General features: G+C 37.3%; 1 protein-coding gene across 1 annotated transcript; it reads right to left on the bottom strand.

Moving 5' to 3' along the window:
* Nucleotides 1-10,165: 10,165 nt before the first annotated feature.
* On the bottom strand, nt 10,166-18,884 carry slc50a1 (solute carrier family 50 member 1). Its single transcript, XM_059338275.1, has 6 exons — nt 18,679-18,884; nt 18,418-18,495; nt 18,211-18,334; nt 17,941-18,102; nt 12,617-12,736; nt 10,166-11,268 (listed from the first exon to the last, which is right to left on the bottom strand). The coding sequence occupies exons 1-6, from the start codon at nt 18,744-18,746 to the stop codon at nt 11,161-11,163; spliced, it is 660 nt and encodes a 219-aa protein (XP_059194258.1). The 5' UTR covers nt 18,747-18,884; the 3' UTR covers nt 10,166-11,160.
* Nucleotides 18,885-20,737: the final 1,853 nt, after the last annotated feature.

Raw genomic sequence — 20,737 nt, forward strand, 5'->3', positions numbered from 1 at the left:
CATGGTGTCACTTTGTGTCAAATAATGACCAGTAAAAGCTGTGACGGCTGCTGAAAGCATAGAGGTATGAGCAGTCTTCTCTTGGTCTGACTAATATTTCTTATAACTTGATGCAGGTGGAACCTTTTCTTTTACTGTTGGACTTATCTATTTCTATTATTATAGAACTCAATTTTCACTGTTTGATTTAGCAACATGTACAAGAGACGTGACAGTCACACATGCAACTCATAAATCCACCACAATCATACACAACAACAACATACCTTTCTGACAGGTGTTATATTTCTTAGTTGGAGCAATTAATAATAATAATAATAATAATAATACAGATAAAAAAATAGTGTAGCAGAAAGGATTATTATTATCAATAATAATAGCAATGGTAACAATAGCAATAAAAGTAGGTAAAAAAAATTGAGGAAGGGAGAAATTAATTTGGTTAAAAGAAGAAAACGAAGATAAATATATAAAATAAGAGCCAGTTCTGCTGTTTTTCAGCATTAATCTCCCATTTTTCTTTTTTCAGGGGCAATGATTTTTACTTGTTTTATGTTTTTTATATTATATTTATATTATATATTTTATATGTTTCCTTATTTCATCTCCTTTTTAAAAACTTTTTTTTCCATTATTATTATTATAATTCATCCTTTCTGTTACACTTTCTTTCTACCAGTATTATTGTTATGATGAATTGCTCCAATTAACAATTATGACAACTGCCAGTAAACAACATTCCCCCTTTTTTTGGCTTTTTTGTCTGCTGTGTTATTTATTTTTGTTAACAATTCCTCACCTTTTCTTTCCAAGATGAATGCAGCTCTTTATATCACCCTTATGATCATTTAACATTGTGTTTTTTGGGAAAAGGCCAACAAGGCTTTTTTGTATTTCTGACAGGCTTTTAATTTGATTTATAAAGGACTTTCCTAGTTTCCAAATTATGTTATTTCCATCATCGCCTGTCAGTCTCCCACTCTTCAGCCAAAATGATAAAACAGGTTTTTGGTCAAATGAAACAGTCTGTTTATTGTTGCGTGCTATAAAGTTGTCACATTTTGATTGACTGTAAACAGCAGTACTCGAGAAGGGATTAATGAAAACAGACTCTCCTTGTTTAAATGTCACGAGAGAAAAAACGGTGAGTGCGTGGGCCAACTGCATGTAAAGGCAAGCGTGTCCTTAATCACTCGAGTGTGCCAGATCTGCATGAACAGGTAAAGTGGATCTTTTGTGCCACAGGGTTTAAATATAATCAACCTATTTTGCACAGAGCCAAGACACACCTTAGGACACCCGATACAGAACGACAGCAACAGACAGAGGCAGGCTCGGAGCCCAAAAGTTGTTTTATATGAGCAGAAGACAAGACGGAAGAAAGGGGGGCGGTTTGAGTAGGTGAGCCAGTTGGACTGGAAGTAGACTGGAAGAGTGCAGAATGGGGACAAAGGTGAAGGAGTAGCTGTTGTGTAACTCCAGAATGGTTGTGCATTGTTATTGTCTGTTTCCATCAACAAGGTGCTGTTGCAATCTACCAACTGTATGACCTGTCTGCTGCAGCCGCATGCAATTTTACATTCACCATTAGGGGGCGACATTGTCTACGCTTTGCTGAGTTAAAACTCTGTCTTCTGTGTTAAAGGTTCGTCAGCAACAGGTGCATGATGTGTCAACACCGACTTGTCTAGTCACAAATCTGTGATGACAAGTCAGATATGAGTTCTTTCAGCTTCTGTTTGGGTCCTCTGAGTCAGTCTCTGTGTAACACCTGGATGAATATTAATTTCCCTCTCTTAGTTCTTCTTTATCTTCCCCCCACACACACACATTTTTGTCCCCATTTATTTATTATTTATTTATTTATTACTATATTTCTATAGCACCTTTCAAAACCAGGGTTACAAGGTGCTTTACAAAGTACATTATCACGGAGGCAATACAACAGTTAAAACAAAAATAACAGAACATCATCAAAAACAGTGAACAAGCAAAAATAATAGGATACAAAATTAAAATCTGTGTAAGACGTTAGAAATCATTGCACAAATGCCAGTCTGTACAAGTGGGTTTTTAAAAGTTTTTTAAAATGATACACAGACTCAGCTGCCCTGATACTGAGGGGGAGCTTGTTCCACAGTGTCGGAGCTAAGACAGTATTTGTTATTGACAATGCATATGAATCATCATTATTGATAATGTACTCATGCTATAAAACTGACTAATTTTCACCTGCAGTCCCTCAACAGATGCACCTGCAAATACCTGCAGGGTGTCACATATTATTTACTCGTAGCTACGCTGCATTTATAACACCACACAAACAAAAACTGACATAATACAAGGAAGAAAAAAACTCTCAGAGAACTACCGTAAACTTCAAAGCATTTAAAAATAAATAAAAGCCTTTTACTGAGGTGTTTCTCTCTCTAGTCTTACTTCCACCTCCTCAGGGCTCTTGGTGGTTACATCATTTCTTAGCCGCACAGTTTAGTTTGCACTTGTTTACCCGACAACCTGTCCCCACCTTAAGTCATTGTTTGTCTGTGTGTTTGCACGCAAGTGGGATGATGTGAACCTGAACTTCCATTTAAATGTAATTACAGTGTGTACTAGTAATGGACAAAAACCTGCAAGTTTCAATTTCAGATGAATATGGGAGAGATGGTGGAAATAAATGACATTTTACCTGTGTAATATCAATATCTATGTTTATATTTCTCAAGATAAACACATACAGTCATGGAAAAAAATATTAGACCATTCTTTTCTTCAATTTCTTTTTAATTTTGATGCCTGGTACAACTAAAGGTACATTTGTTATTATATTTGGACAAATATAATGATAACAACAAAAATAGCTCATAAGAGTTTAATTTAAGAGCTGATATCTAGCCATTTTCCATGGTTTTCTTGATAATAACCAAAATCATTATCAAGAAAACCATGGAAAATGGCTAGATATCAGCTCTTAAATTAAACTCTTATGAGCTATTTTTGTTGTTATCATTATATTTGTCCAAACAAATGTACCTTTAATTGTACCAGACATTAACCCATAAGAACCCAGACCCAGTAATCCTAAAAGGAAAATTATGGGGGATATACAACAGACCAAGTGGACCACATAGAACACATTTATGATGCTTAAAAAATAAATAAAAATACTAGCGCTAAATGTCAAAGATCTGTGATGTGACATATATGTTACATTGGGAGTTAATGGAATTTATGTTTATGATATTTCTTATTGTCGAATTAATTAACTAGACACCTTTTCTGCTTACTGTGATATCTGTACAGCACTTTGGTCAACCCCGGTTGTTTTAAATGTGCTCTATAAATAAAGTTTGACTTGACTTACAAAAACACAAATTTGCCTTTTTCTTTGCCACAACATATTTAAAAATTGTGACATTAATAGTGCAGTTAGACTACAAATTCCATTTCAGATTTGTTTTTAGGTAACAAAATAATAATAAATCAATAATAAATTAATATAAATAACACTGCCTCATTTGATGGCTTCTCAACAAACTACTGTCGCTGTAGAACACTGAAAAACACACTTATGTACTTGAGAAAACATACATGAACATTACTAGAACATTTAAAATGTTTGTGACACCGGCGTCACCGTGGGTTCTTATGGGTTAAAATGAACAAGACAGCAAAGACAAAACAAGTGTGGTCTAATATTTGTTTTCATGACTGTAGATGTTATTTCTCATGGTTAAAATACACTGTCACCAGCTGAAATTGCCTGCTACCTGGGTTGAAACACTGTATTTGAATAGCCAATAAAGCTTTGTTTCATGTTGGAGTTGACTGAAGCAAAAACGCTGAGTGCCATGCAGAATAAGTTCCACACGCAATGAGACGTAACAAACTTTTAAATGTGCAAACAGTGCAGGAAGCTGCAGAAATGTTTGCTAATGCAAGCACAGACTCAAAGTCCCCCGAACAGCTGTGTCTCCTGTCTTTCCTCAGCACCTCTGCACATCACAGCAGACGTGTATGTCCTGCACACACACACACACACACACTTCTGCACTCACGTTTCAGCCCCTGAGTAATTTCACAAGTTCCAACTATGATCTACATCTTTTCCAAAAGAAAACAAGTCTGTAAAACTGAAACAAAATGAATCTCCACTGCTTGCAAAAGTTTGCGAAACATTTGTGGGTTTCGCTGTAACAAAATCCCCATACACATCCATGCAATCACATCCAAATCCACTCAACATGGTTGCCACTCAAAAACACATCCAGTGCACACTTACACACACACAAATCTGCTGCATGTGTGTGTTCTGGATGGGAGCCAAAGTAAGAAAGCATGCTCAGACAAGACCAAAGCCCCTCAAGCTCTGTGAGTATTTATGTGTGAGTGTGTGTCATTTTTAGACAGGAAAAACATTAACTCTCCATAAAGCCTTTAACTCTACTGAACCACCTGCGTGGCTGTGTGGATTTTCAATGTTATTCACTATAATTATTAGAAAGACCTGAATCCACATTGTGTTATTTAGGAATCACAAATAATTAGACAGAAAGAGATTGAAAGTTGCTCCATATTATTTAGGGGGAAAATCCATAATTGACATGTCCTTGCTATTATGTTTCTTGGAATGATGAAAAGTAAATTATGAGGATGTGGAAATATACTTTATTTATTTACTATATTATTTACTTAATATAATCTTAAATCAATGTAGGCGTAATGCTTTGAAGGCACACAATTTGCAAATGAATATTTGGTTAAAAAATACAATATTCGCTTGATTTAACACGACTTCTGGTAAAACAAAACAAAACCAAAAAACAGCAGTTTACAGTCTTCTATCTGAATACAGAGGCAAAGACAGACAGGTTTGTTTTTTGAAGGAATACAGATACATATAATGAACTCTCTATTGCTGCTGCATTCACTATGCAAGTATAAGAAATCATTCCTCAAACATAACCAATAATAATAATAAGATTGTGAGTTTGATGCAAATGTATCATTTATCTTTTAAAGCCTCCTGCCACTAGGAAGGAGATATACTTACAGGAAGAGGCCAAAACAAACAGATATCTAAAACAATTTGTTCCCTCAGCTGTTGGCTTCCTAAACAAACTAGGGTAGTAGCTTTGTCTTTCTTAAGCAATGTAAATGATATATTCCATGATGTCTCCCATATGCTTTAATGCTTTTATGTTCTGTGTTTTGTATTTATTATGATTATTTGTTTGTTGTGTGACATTTTTAACTGCTGAATGCAGAACAAATTGCCCCTCGGGGACAATAAAGATTTATCAAATCAAAAAGCCAGTTAAACGAAACTTTGTGCTTCACAGATACAAAGCTGTTGTTGGGCCCAGTGGTGTCACGCACAGTTATTGTTTCTCTGATAGGAGGACACCTGACAGAAGATTTATATCAAAGGTGAAATGTGTACGTTCATCCGTGCTGACAGTGTTTTTGGTCTATAAGCCGTCCACTGACAGCTTAATGACTAGCTGTCCACATATCACTCCACTCACTGTTCCCGCTGTGAAGGGCTGAAGAAGCGGAGGGAGGAGGAAGAAGAGGAAGGAGGAGGAATCTGGGAGGCTGAGACAGGACATACTGAACCACACAATATAACCCTAAAGACACACCGGAGGGCTGCGTGAAAACCCTATTTCCGTACAGAGCAAAGGTCTTTCAGCACCAACTGGTGATGATAAAAGAGCTGAAGAGTCACATTTTTGCACATGTGTATGAGGAAAAGGAAGGTGGTCTTTGTGTTACTTACAGTGCATGCAGCTCCTCAGCTGTGCAACCAGCAGGCTCTGAGGAGAAAAGAAAATGCTGATTATAAAATCAAAACAAGGATGGAGGAGCTGGTAAAACTGGGAATAGAAAGCCACTTGCTACTCTCTGCACATGGCTCCCAATAAATACCTCCAGCAGCAACTGCATTTTACAGCACGGGGGTGCACGCAAATACATGCACAGCAATAAAAACGCTATGATTGAAAGCTTCAGTATGAATTTTAATTAGGGGATTTATGTGTTGTCAGTAAGTGAAATCTGCTACACATTTAAAAAGAAAAAAAAAGCTTGATGTGATTTTTGTCTTTGGTGAGAAGCTTGTGTTGCGCCTATAAAATCTATATAAATCTCAGGCTGGCTGACAGTTTCACAAGACAGACCTGATTATCACTGCAGATAATCTGAGTGTACAAAACTTGTCAACTGTGTGACTATTTCACAAGTGTAGGATCAGGACACAGGGACCACCAAGTGATTTAAGAGGAACGAAAGGTGAAAGATGAGACGGATAAAGTGAGAAAGAGGGTGTAAGAAGATATGAGTGAGAGATTTTAATGGGAAAGGTACAAAAAACACGATGAGAAGGAAATTAGCTAAGCAGCTATCAGCAGGCCTATCTATTGGTATTAGTGTATATGTTGTCCAATATAAAAACTATTTTTACAGAAAACATTTAATGCATTAATTGATGCTTGTGTTGATTTAGAATTGATGTCATATAGACATATAGATGTTTTCTTTGTATTAGTATCATTACTTATTTACTTAAATTGAAAAACATGTAGAATAAAGTGATCTTGACATCAATATCACAATTTTGAGCTTTGTTCTGGTTACTTTTTCTAACATTCATAACCTATGATACATTCAAGGACTGCCAGAAAGTAAAAACTTTTCAATTCCAGCAGGATGGTGGTCAGCAATGTTTTATTTTTTCTTCTTTATTTTCACAGTCTTAATTTCTAGAATTGATAAGCAATGTTTTACATTGTGTTAGGGCCCGACTGATATGAGCTTTTTGAGACGATGGGGATATTGATTTTAAAGGGGGGATATTCATGGATAATCAATATGATGGCTGATATAGTATTTTTTTTGAGCTGGAATGAAAATAGACCTTTTTTAAGGTACAATTGTTTGGACAAATATAGCATAAAAATAGCTCATAAGAGTTTAATTTAACCCTATAAAGCCAAGTGTATCATATTTGATACACAAGTTTTTGAGACCTATACATTATCAGTGTGATATTTTTTTCCTGAAAAACCTGACATGTGTTGAAAAAAACAACAACTGAGCAACAAATTGCACAAAAATACAAGATATAGCAAAAATTATATGCAGGTTCCACTGGTGGATCAGTCATTGCTGCGTGAAAACTTCATATAAGCAGATGTATGATGTTGTGTTATATGGAAAAAAATATTTTGCATGTTTGAGGAAAATGTTAAAAGAAAGTAAAGCCTTAAAAGGTTAAAAATGTTGGGTTTTATATGTTTTTGTTAGTTCAAGAAAAACAAACTGTGAGCAACAAATTGCACAAAAAGAACTGATGTATCAAATATGATACAAATTAGAATCATATATCCCTATTGTTTTTGGATTTTTTTTTTTTAATTATCTGTCAGCAGGTTCAATAAACACTCAAGTTTAAAAAAAAAAAAATTCTGGCAATTATTTAATGGTTCAGGCTTTATAGGGTTAAGAGCTGATATCTAGCCATTTTCCATGGTTTTCTTGATAATAACCAAAATCATTATCAAGAAAACCATGGAAAATGTCTAGATATCAGCTCTTAAATTAAACTCTTATGAGCTATTTTTGTTGTTATCATTATATTTGTCCAAACAAATGTTCGTTTAGTTGAAATTGAAGAAAAAAAGGGTGTTCTAATATTTTTTTCCATGATAATATGATATATGATAATATTTGTCCACCAATAATATTATAACATTAGTTAATTTAGCTATTCGTTTAAGAAAACTGCCATCTGGGTAGCTTTGTACAGTCATCTTAGTGAAAAATGTGTGCACTATCTACATAGGAAAGGCCATTTTAAATTCCAGCTCAAAAATCCACTATATTGGCCATCACATCGGTAACCACATCGGTATCCGTCTCAAAAGGCCCTTATCAGTGGGGCTCTAAAAGAAAGAAATGATATGACAGTGTTTATTAGAAGAGGAGCTGACCACGGGAGTAATTAGATAAACAAGTCTGCTGGGGAGGGTAAGGGGCTGACAGGAAGACTGAGAGAAGCACATTCCTTCTTTCCCCCTTGTTCTCTTCAAAACAGCAGCTGGGACAGGTGTGCTTTTACTGATGGTAGAAAGTGCACAGGCTGCTGACTGCCCCCCCAGTGTGCTGTGTGTCTGCTGTGTGTTTATATGCTGAGTGTGCACACTGTCTGCCTGCAGACTGCATGTTAGCAGAGACTTTGTTGTGTGTAATTACAGCGGGGGACAAAACCCATAGATCAGAATTGGCCCATAATGACAAAAATAGACATGTGAATGCACACATGGTGTTTGTGGGGGAGAGATTGTGGGGGTGTCTGTGCAAGAGGCAACATATACAGCGTGTGTGTGTGTGTGTGTGTGTGTGTGTGTGTGTGTGTGTGTGAGTGTGAGTGTGAGTGTGTGTGTGTGTGTGTGTGTGTGTGTGTGTGTGTGTGTGTGTTTTATACCTTGAGGATGTGTGCAGAAGTACAGGAGTCAGCTCATGTGTGTTGTTTAAGGAGACGGTCTCCTTCAGGAAACAGAGGGATCCTGTTTGTGAGTTGTAGTCATTGTTCAGCTGATTACCCCCCTCACCACCCCCCCTACTCCGCCATACACACACACACACACACACACACACACACACACACACACACGTACAGAACATAGGCCCCATGTCACTGCTTGGCTGTCAAACAAAAACATTTACACATCAGCGTAAGGAGTCTGCTTGGATGTCCTGCCTTACACATTGTGTCTCTTTACAATAAAGCTATAATGTGTAATGAGGGGTGTGGCCGTCCAGCCTATCTGACTCCATGCATTGTCCCTCTAATGTTATTGATGTCTCTCTCATTTCACCAGAACAATAGACAACACCCAATACACCCTTATCTTCTCCTGGACCCATCATTTACTCATTTTTCTTACAGCTGAACATGCCCCCGCCTTCCTTTTTCCTCCTAAATGACTAATTTCTATTGACACACCCTCACATACTGTATCTGGGTTGTTTTTCAGAACTGATGAATCACTTGTCTGCACTATCCCGTCTCCGTTTTTTTATGTTTTTTTCGTTATAACTTTTTTTTTTTTTTTTTTACAGAGCAAGCAAAATCAATGCAATTCCCTTGTCCAAAATCTCTTTAAAACCTTAAAAGTTTTTATTTTGACACTGACTTTCTTTGTGATCATTTTGAGTCTGGTGGTGGCGATCCTGACTTTTTCTCTTGCACCACCAAGAGGTTCACACATTTGTGGCTTGGATAGAAAATGAACAACTGTTTTGTGAATTGCTGCGAAGTAAGATTGTCTAAGTGCACTGTAACTGATAAAATGACATTCCCATCAGCCTCCTTACAAGCTAAATTACGACAGTGAGCATTATATCAGACATACAGCATGTTAGAATTGTCCCTTTGTGTGTTAGTATGTTATCGTTAGCATTTAGCTCAAATCACCATTTTTGTAAAATTTAACAGATGGCATGGCTGTAGACTCTTGTTTTATTGAACTTAAATCTCTGTCTCATTTATACATTCTTCCCTTCTGCTTCCTCATCTCCTGTTCAACTTTTTTCAGATTCTTTCTTGTTCCCTCTTTCAACTGCAGCTCATTTATCTCCCACCTACAGTCCTCTCAGCTTAGTTTTTCCTATACATAACACTCAGTTCCAGCACAATGCTGTGTTGTGTCTGTGTTCTCGGTCAGGGGCAGGCTCTTTGAGCTCAGGAAGAGAGGCCGATGTAACTAACACACACACACGCACACATACACACACACACACGGGATGAGAACCTCTGGGGTGGCCTTTCCCACCACTGCCCTCTCTGTATCAACACATTCACACAAACAAGCTCATTCGCACTGCTGCACCATCAAACAGGCTTTTGTCTCTTCTTGCACAAGCATCCCAATCACACACACACACACACACACACACACACACACACACAGGCTTATCTCCACACATCTGCATGTCAGCTCATTACTGCGTCCAAAACAAAACCTCCAGTAAAACTATGGCACAAATCTTCTCACTTCAAAAGGGTCAAGTGCAACTTTCTCACCTTGCTGGACCAGAAAAAATCCTCCATGTTCATCATGTTGACAACTATACATGCAATCAGCGGATAAAAGTCACGGATGGTTAAAGTAAAAATTTATTTACACGGCACCTTTAAAGACATTAGATCCCTTAGAAGTGAGTGAATCAGCACTGACACTCTGCTGTTTCATTTGCATAACATATGTCCTTATTACAGAAAATAATGAGACAAGCAAGACTCTATTACCCATGACAACCAGCCACCAGAGATATAAACATCATCCATTCTTGTAAACAAACCCCACGGTGTCTTATTCTTATTTTATTTTATGTCATATAATTGCTTATAAAAATAGCATTAACAATATAAGTAGACCCTTTTTTTTACCTTGGCCAGAAGCCAACGTACACATTCTGTATCAAAAAGACTAAAATACATAGAAAACAATTCTGCACAAATATAACTTACTGCCACTGATATGACTCAATACTCTGTCTGCAATGTGACACAGATCTACGAGTACCAACCCCAAAGGGATGTGAAATCATCATTGCCTCACCAGGGAGAAATATGAAACTATAATCTACATTATTCCATAACACGAGTACCAGGGAAGAGAGCACTGTATGTGATATTAAAATAGCAGCCAGCAAGTAACAACTCCACAAAAATCTTTGGCTAGTATGAGGTGAGGAAGATTCAACTCAATTCACTGGATTGTGAACAGATTGTAAGTCTCCTGACATGTTGGTAGATCAGTGAATGCCATTAGTGTTTCATGGCGAACAGGATCTAACAGAAGGCACTTGAAGGACACGGAGAGGAGACGCAGGTGTAACAAATAGCTGCGGACAGAAAACGGTTGAATCAAAGACATCATCATCGTTTCCCCACCTATCGTTCACTGATATACTTCACCTAAAAGGCAACAAACGCAAGACGTTATCTTCACCTCATCGGTATTGGTTTGTCTCTCTTCACCGTGTCTGCGTGATTAAAAAAATACAAGACAAGAGAAGGGAGAGCTTTGCTGCAGCCCTGTGTGGAGTCAACGTGTTTCATCACTATTCGTTTTCATAACACCCATATCCTCATATCTGCATAGACTTGTAGGCAGGTGAGCTTTGATTGACGGACGCAAATTTCCAAAACAGATACAATCTGATGAGGCTGGTGAAGATCCCAGGCGTGTTTGGAACCTGGAATGAACACAAACAGGAAGAAGAGTTAAAGTGAAACTCTGGGGTTTTTTTTGCATTCATACATTTTTGTGTCTAAGTAACTTATGGGGACAGTTTTTGCTGCAAATCAAGCTGTAAGGGAAACTCATGGCGTCAATTTAACATTAATCCACTAAAAGGGCTTGTTTTTGCCACTGACAGGCTCAGATTGTTATTTTAAGTGTCTGGAAAGATGAAAAAGATGCCGCTATCCTGCCATGCTGTGGTGTGTATTGATAGGTCAACACAGTAACTTTAACTAATAACATCAGCTTACCTCTGCTCTGTCTGCAGCAGGTCTGTCCACTCTCTCAACAGCATTTGCATTAGGAAAATGTGCTCTGGTACAGGATTTCATCTCCTCTTTAGCTGGCAATAGTCATCATAGTCGAAATATTCAGTGCAGACCCAATGGTCTGCAAGGCGCAGTGCGCTTGTGGTTGTTAGCACAACTAGCCTCAATTTCAGCGCCTCTGTATTCAACAAAGATCGCTTATGAAAGCATTTTGTTGGTCTAGGGAATATCTCGCTGACCGTTAGTCAGACTGATCTAAGATTTGGTATGTGGCTTGCGCATGGCACGAAGGTGAGCATCCTCGATTTTTCAATTTTTCAAAATATTATTTACGCAGGATGTGTTGCGGCATTACACTGTTTCTGATCGGATGCCTTTTAGGGGAGCTCCGCCCCATTGTGTGATAGGCCTACACCTGGTCAGTAACACAATTTGCTCTGGATTTCAACGCCTGACTCATCTCATCTGTAAGTCTATTTAGCCTACCTATCTTTAGGAGTTTTAAAGTGTGCTACAAGGTTTGATTTATCAATAATATTCTAAAAGTTTCCAGCAAATATCAATGTTCAATGTGTACGTGCTGGATCAAGGGTGTGTACCTTATGAAAAGTAAGTGTTTTATGGAGTTGCAGACATTGTAGTGTGGCATGTAATATATGAATACATACTTCCTATGGCCACTGCTCTAGTTGTTTTAATTGAAAATCTTTAAAATAACACTAAGCTATGCTTTCTCATGCTTCCCCTTCTCAAGACATTTTAGATCGAGACATCATCACCACGTTCCATAAAGTTGTCAAAAACTTGTCAGTGGAAAAAAACAAGCACTTTAGGTAGGCGCACTTGACAATGTCAAGTTGCACTGTGAGATTACGTTGCAGTTTGTTCTGCAGCTGTCATCTGCAGCGCTCTCTCTCTCAATACTGGAGGTTAAAATATACAAAAATTCCTATTCAAGTATACCAGATTTTATCAAGAAATTGTTTAAAAGCTGTGATTAAGTGATTCAAGTGCATATTCACTGTGTCTTACCACAATATAGTAGTCATTCAGTTGGAGGCCATACAGGACCCAAGAGGTTGAAGTGAAGAAGGTGGCAACAGTCAGAGGGAAGGACAAGCACCGCACATCACCACTGCGCACGATCCCGACCTGAGGGGGAGGAAGAAGAGGATGGCAACAAACAGTGAACAAACAAAAACTTTAAAGCTGCTTTTAAAGTTTAATAGAATACTCATTAAGAACAACATATAGGCAAATACAAAAGTAAACCTTCTCAATCATCACATGTTGTGCGGAGAGGCAAAAATAAGCCTTGGGGCTTCAGCCTATTCCTTTTTCGGTTGCTGTCTGATGGATTCTTTTGTAAAAAACATGATTTTATTTTGTTGTCTTTGTTTTGTTTGTTTTTGTTGTTGTTGTTGTTTTTTGTTGCATTTAGGTTTTAGAACCAAACCGCAGTGAAACAATCTGAAAATAATGTTTTATTCCTGATTCACAGCTTTGTTACTGCCGGTGCTGCTCCCTCTCTTCATTCACTGAGACAGAGAGGAGGGACAACTCTGAATGCCGTGTGTTTAAAAATACCAACTGACAATGCAGTAAACAATATCTTTAACTAAACTTTTAATTCATTCATTCATTCATTTTAACCTTAATTTAACCAGTAAGAGTCTTTGTGAGATAAATAATCTGATTTTCTGTAGAGAGTCCTGGCCAAGACAAGCAGCCGCACAAGTAACACAGTTGCAGACATAAAGCAAAGGCATAACATTTGAAAAAAGAAAAAAAAAAAGAACAATTGCATAATTGTGAGAAATTAAACAAACATGCAACCAGACACCGTTAGTGACTAGTTGGTAAACAAAGTGGAACATTTAGCAGCTAAAAAGCCAGATATTTACCAAAGGAGTTGGTGAAGAACAAAAAGAGCTACAAGACAGAAAATATTAGACTTCCAGGTCCCCAGAAACACAACTCAAAGGGAGTCTGCAGGGTGTGTATTTAGGCTGTTTGGCTGTTAATATGTTAATGTTGTGTTTATAGCTTGTCCTGTTGTCTCAAAGGGGCTGCTTTAACCCATTGAAGCCTGGAAAGTGGATACGTCATTTTGTAGTATTTGTATAAGCTCTCAAATACTTTTTGAATTTCATTTCTATCTGCTACAGAGGCTGAAAAATCTATTATTTAGTAGGCGTTGACACTTCTTTTTTTTTTTTTAAGATTATTTTTTTTGCTTTTATTGAAAGTGATAGAGTGAAAGGGGTTGATAGAGGGGAAGACATGCAGCAAAGGGAGCTCAGGCCGGATTCGAACCCGGCTCCACCGCAGCAAGGACTCATCCTACATGGTAAGTGCTCTACCGGTGTGAGCCACAGGGACGCCCCAGGCGTTGACACTTCTGTTGAATTTCCAGAAAAACTTAATGTTTTAGGGGCTTATTTTAAAATCGCCCAGAGGTTTTACAGCCGTTTTAGGCGTCAATGGGTTAATACAAGCATTCTCTTAACACCTACACAACTATAGTATTTCTGTTATTTTTCCGCAACCCGAAAGAAACACTATGAATGCCTTCCAGGAGAGGCTGCCAGATTTTTCCTCAATCTTTTAATAATATTTACCAACTTGAACTTGTGTAAAACTGTAAGGCGAAATCAAAGTGTAACCGAGGTGATGAAGCACAAATAGACAGAGACCGCGAGAATAACAGGAAGACACAGATGAGGGAAAGAAAGGCAGGAAGCTGACCAGGGGTCATTCGGGGCTGTGAGGCAGATGGAGGGAAGGAGACAAACAGGATAGTGGACGGACCAACAAGATGCCACAAAGAGACAAAAGGAAAGAGAGAGAACCGGGGATTTATTCCTTCGCTGGTAAATAGCTGCACGTGCAGAGTTGGCATGAGGCAGCGGAGATACTTAAAACACGGAGCGGAGCAGATGCTGCCCGCCGTCTGTGCAGATGTTCAGTGAGTCATATGGTCGGACTGAATGTGCTTTAATTGTGTATTGAAGTGAATATTGTGAAATTGATAAACTGCGATGCAGGCAGACAAAAGCACAAACTCTGGGGCAAATTCACAAACAAAGCTGAAATGAAATGTGCAACCACCACAATGCTTCCCCATTTCATGCTCATTCATATTTTGTTGATGATGTTACAGTGCAAACACAACCATAAAGTTTTGCACCTGAGAGCAATTTACCCTTCTTTTATATTTGAGTGCAATTATCTATGTGCCAAAAAATATGAATGTGTTTGAGGCCAATATGTCGGTTGTGAAGTGTGAGAGTTAGAGTTAGAGTTAGAGGCAGAGGAGTTGTCAGGACGGGTGGAGTGCCACTCCCATTTAAAGCTCCCCAAGGCGTTTAAGAGAGAGGAAGGGAAGACATTTAATCAGGATTATGGAAAGGAGGGAGAGAGAAGAAATACTTTTTCATTAGTTTGTTAAATAACCTTATTTCTCTTTTTCCCCCCTCACCGAAATCCAAAATAAATGAGTTTGAAATCGGTTATAAATGTGCTCCGTTACCACGTTACTGTTGTTTGTGCCCGTTTAGCGGCGACAAAAGCCCTACAATCCTTTTGTGAAAATACAAAATATAGAATTTATATACTACAGTTGTGTGTCAAATACATCTTGAGAAGTTTATATGAATTGCAACACCTTTTGAAAACAGCTTTAACAACACACTTGTGGCTTAGAAATAACAGCCTGCCAAAAACTCTCTCTCTCTTTTTTTTTTACAGGAAAAATTGCAAAACTAAATTATTATTTCCCACTGTAGATCCATTTTAAGGCTCTATCGTGCATTATTTTTTCAATTTTCTCTTAAGTGTTCTGAAGCATGAACAACTTATCACATGTCAGCACTTCCAGCTGCACTAAGAACTGCAGTTACCTGTTATTTGACTGTTTTTTGGGGGTTTTAATGCACAGAACAGCCATGACTAGTTATCATGAATGACACTGTGCTGAGCAATAACTCACTAACCTCATTGTTTATCCTTTTTTTACAGAATAATTGCATGATAATTGTTGTGATGAAAAAATGTACTAATTGTCTTTAAAAAATAAGAGATGACACTAATGAATTATTAATTACAACATAATCAAAAGACATTATCTTGCTTCCTGTTGATTATGATGCCAGCAGCATCAATTTGATGTTTATCAGGGCTGCAGCTAATATTTTGACGTACAATCGACTGATTAATTAAAGATGTGAGATTTGTCCCACAGCAAAAGCAATTAACTGTGACAAAAAACACAGAAAGACGTCAATATTCATATTTAAAAGTGTGATATCAGTGAATGCTATGCATGTTAGCTTTATAAAAGTGTTGATAATTAATTTTTACGTGTATTTACACATCGACTACGCCACTCGTTGTTCTATCACTTCTGTATGTCACTTTGATAAGTGGACTATTAGACGCAATGTTGATAAAAATGTCCTGCTTCTCAAATGTTACTTCAGAACAAAAGCATTAGCATTAGAATATGCCTAAAGTATTAAGAGTTAAAGTATTCATGATGAGGAATGGCCCATTTCAGAATAATATGCAGTCAAAAGTTTGGACACATTCAATAGTTTTTCTTTATTTTTCTTATATTTTCTCCATTGTAGATTAATATTAAATACTTCAAAACTTTGATGGAAAACATATGGAATGATGTAAAAAAAAGTGTTTTAGATTTCAGATTCCTCAAAGTAGCCACCTTTTGTTTTGATGGTCTCAAACACATTGAGAAGGCAAGAAATACACAAATTAACTCCTGACGAAGAGCACTTGTTAACTGAAAACCGTTCTAGGTGATCACCATGAAACTGACTGAGAGTATAACAGAAGTGTGCAAAGCTGTCATCAAAGCAAAAGGCGGCGATTTGAAGAATCTAAAGTATAAAACATCTTCTGGTTAGTTTAACACTTTTATTTTTACTACATAATTCCACATATGTTCTTTCATAGTTTGGATTTCTTCAGTATTAATCTACAAATAAAAAATAAAAATAAAAACCATTGTGTCCAAACTTTTGACTGGTACTGTATATGTTATTATTGGATTATAGTTATTAATGCTTTCATCATTAATATTGCAACTGGTAAAGGTGGAACTACTTTTAATTAGTTCATATATGGGTGGTTGACGTGACGCTCAATTTTTGTATTCCCAGTGACAAATATTACTAAAATTTGATAATATTTCATTAAAAATGAATGTTTTAATATGCAGTTCATTCTTCTACATCTAATCCATCTGCAAACAATGAGTATCGTTCTTCAACTATGCAAATATTCTGTTTTGAACATGACATTTGTCCACCGGTGCAACTGTCCTAGGTAGCATTACTTATCTTAAAACAACTGTAAATTAATGAAAAATGTATCTAAATACATTAAAATACTTGAATGCATGTCATATGAGTGTTAACTTAATGAATCTAGAGGATATAAGTGTTCAGGTCCCTATGTAGAGTTATTATGACACATTACATTTTGTCCGCAAAACTGGTGTCCTCCTTGAGCAACGCCATTATGTCGATATAAAACAGGCATTAATGTGACCAGCCCATTACTGAGAGGGGTCCTTCCAGAATCAGGAAGAACAGAAGACATCTCTGGAGCAGGTGGATCAGAGACAAGATCACACAAGATCAGTTCACAAGACAAATACACAAGATCAGTTCTGTCTCAAATATTTTCATAATATTACTAATATTTCCGTGCACTGTTGGAACTGGTCGTCTTAAGGTAGTCCTTTGGTACAACGCAGTTTAAGTATTGATCTGAATATTTTTATCAATTGACATTGATTGATCATTGAAAATAATGTAAATTGATAAAAATATTCATAACTAATATGCCTTGGGCTTATCTATCTTATCTGTCCAACATTCTCTGAATTAAATAATGACATTCTTTATTTTGTTGCACCGGTGGACACATTTTAGGACTACCACACCAAAAAGTTAATAATATGCTAAATATATGAAGAATTAGAAATGGACACATTCAGTTTTGAATTATTCACATATAAGGGAATATAATTGTATGTCATTTGACATATATTTTTGAATTATTCTTTTTTTCACTTTGAATTTGAGTTCACGTCAACCCCCCATATTCCCAGGTAGCTTGTTATAGTTTATTAATCTTAACCCGCAAATTAACAAGTAGCTAAAGTTATCAAATAACTGAAGTGAAGTAGAAGTAAAAAGCAGAAAACACTCAAGTCAAGAAAGTGTACACAAGTACAGTACTTGGGTGAATGTACAGAGTTCCTTTACACCAATGATTAGATACTTTCCACACTGTGTGCATGTTGTGTTATTGTGTGATGCATGTTGTACCAGGTCGATGAGCGGGGACAGGTACATGCTGACGGTGACCACGCTGCAGGTGAGGCCGAGCTGGCTGAGCCGCGTGTCTCCCTCAGGAAGAAACGTGGTGAAGTAGAACCAACCGCAGGTCAGCACCATCCCTGCAGCTATCGTCTGTGTCATCACCATCCTCTGAAATACACACAAACACAGACATAGAGGTAATGAGACAGATGTTTGCACACAACACGCTCAAATAAAGTTGGATTGGTCATGTGTCTGAGTCTCCACTTTCCTGACCTTTTGTTTTGTGTAGTGGAGGTACACAACAATGTAGAGGATCTGGAGTAGAGCTCCGATAACGTTGACCAGGATAATCGTATGATCTGTCTTCAGCATCCCATAATACAACCAGCCAAGGTTACTATGGAAACAAGATGAGCATTAGAGGCAATGCTATATAAATTATAATAGTAAAGGATTGTACACACAAACACACACACTTACTTAAGACATGTGGTGAGGAAAGGGAGAAACTGAATATTGTCAGCACTTTTTGTTTCTCTCATCTTCTTCAGGTCGGTCCTGGAAGCACAAAAATTTAAAATAAAATTAATAGAGAAAAGAGAAACACATTCCTTCACAGGTTACCCTTACTGTGGCTGCTGACATGGGTTTAGACATTTTCCTACCGACATAAAAACAAGCAGGGAGAACTGAGAGTATAAAACTGCCACAAAGCTTGATTTAATGTGCAATTTAACTTACAGTCCAGTCGAGAACATCCCGACTGTGAACACAATGCAGGCCCATGATAGAAGCTGCATTAACTCCATAGAACAAGAGAAGAAAGGTCTGTCACACTGCACGGTGATGTACTTTTACGTGCTATCCCTGCTGTCAAACACGGATGTTTCTATTAAAATTACAAAACAAATACGCGGACGCCTTCCTTTCCTCGCTGTGTTTCCGTGTTTGCAATCAGTGTGCACAGTGTTTCTGCGCTCTCATTGGCTGTGCGCTGAAGCAGTGGGGTACATTTCAGCCAATATGACTCTGAAACGATAGCGGACGTCGCATGCCACGTCATCACGTCGAAAGAGTTCAGTGGAATTTTGTGAGCTGCTTGTTGGATTTTTGACCATAGACTGATTTGGTGGATGGAGGGCTGGCAGGGGGGGAAATGTCACTGTGCTGGGGAGTTTATGCAGTGGGAGTTAAACGTGGTGCTCTTCCCTCTTATATACAGGATAAATAATCAAACCACATGCACTATATTGTGTTATAAGCAGGTAAACACAATCCTTAAACACTGACACTCTCTACAAAAAGGGGCAGAGCTTTGCTGCAGATGTTTTATCAGTCTGTGGTGGCAAGTGTGTTGTTTTATGCTGCAGTCTGCTGGGGAGGCAGCATCACACACAGAGATACAAGGTGGTTGGACAGACTGGTCTAAAGAGCTGGTTCTGTGGTTGGAGCCACACTGGAGGAGGTGGTGGAGAGATGCACTGTCAAGATGTCTGAGGCCATCCTGAAATACTCGGATCATCTGCTACACAACAACTTTATGGACCAAAAAATCAGCAGTGGACGGCTCCTCTCTCTCTGTTGCAGGACAGAGAGATACAAAAGTTCCTGCGCTCCTACAGCCAGAGATTCTACCAGACTAACTGAATTTCCCCTCAGGGATAAATAAAGTAATTTTGATTTTGATTTGATTTGATAAACATATATGCATTTCTTTCCTTACTTTATCACATTTTCATTTAGCCTTCTTTCTCGAGGAATCATTGAGGCAATCCCTCATTTACAATGATGTTGAGAGCACAGAGAAAACAATCAATAACAAACAAGAACAGACAAAACACAAAAAATTAAAAACAGTTACAGTGAAAGGCAGAGTTATTGGTTATCATAGTTTTAAACTGACCCATAGTTATAATTATGTTGAGTTTGAGTGAATGTTGAAGGATGTTCCAGGTAAATGCAGCAGAGAAATTGAAAGCAGTTTTTCCAAATTCAGTATTTGTCCTTGGAACATTGAGCATTAAGCGATCACTAGAGCATGTGGCATAATAACTATGTGACCAGTTTAATAAAGTGCTGAGGTAAGGTGGCATGTCACCTATCAAAACTTTATGAATGAAAAGGAAACAATCCATGTCTCGTCTCACAGATAAAGGTGCCCATCCCACCTATCACCTATGTTTCCTGTGCAATTATATTTATATTGTATTCCATGTTTTTGTATTCCATAGTGCAAGGCATTGCACCATGTGTATATTCCTATTATTCTGCATATTTATCCCCCATAGACATATCTGCTAAAAGTGTATATAGTGTATTTAGCTATGGTATTTAGCTACTTAATTTATGTGTTTTAAAATCTTTTTTAAAATAATATTTTACATAAAAAAAATCTTAACATTGTATACAGTGTATATAACTATTCATTTTATTTTCATGTTATTTTATTTATTTGTCATGAAAATTGTAGCTTATATAGCTTTCTTATTTGTATTAATATTTAATTATTGAAATTTGTAATTACATTTGTATTATTATTTATATTAACACTTTGTCTTGTTTTTGTCATTCATTGATTCATTGATTAATTCATTATCATTTCATTGCTCAGACACCTTTTCTCATTTTCTTTTTGACTCTTGAGCTGCTGTAGCAAGTGAATTTCTTCAGTGTTGGATTAAAAAAAAATCTAAGCTCATCATATTAAAGTCGACTTGAAGTGTGGCATTAAAAGAAGTGCAGCAAAGTGTGCTTTTGAGTTGCATTATTTGATGATTCATGATTTTCTTGATTCTTCTAT

The sequence above is a fragment of the Centropristis striata genome, chromosome 8, assembly GCF_030273125.1.
Source record: "Centropristis striata isolate RG_2023a ecotype Rhode Island chromosome 8, C.striata_1.0, whole genome shotgun sequence".
Lineage (NCBI taxonomy): Eukaryota > Metazoa > Chordata > Actinopteri > Perciformes > Serranidae > Centropristis > Centropristis striata.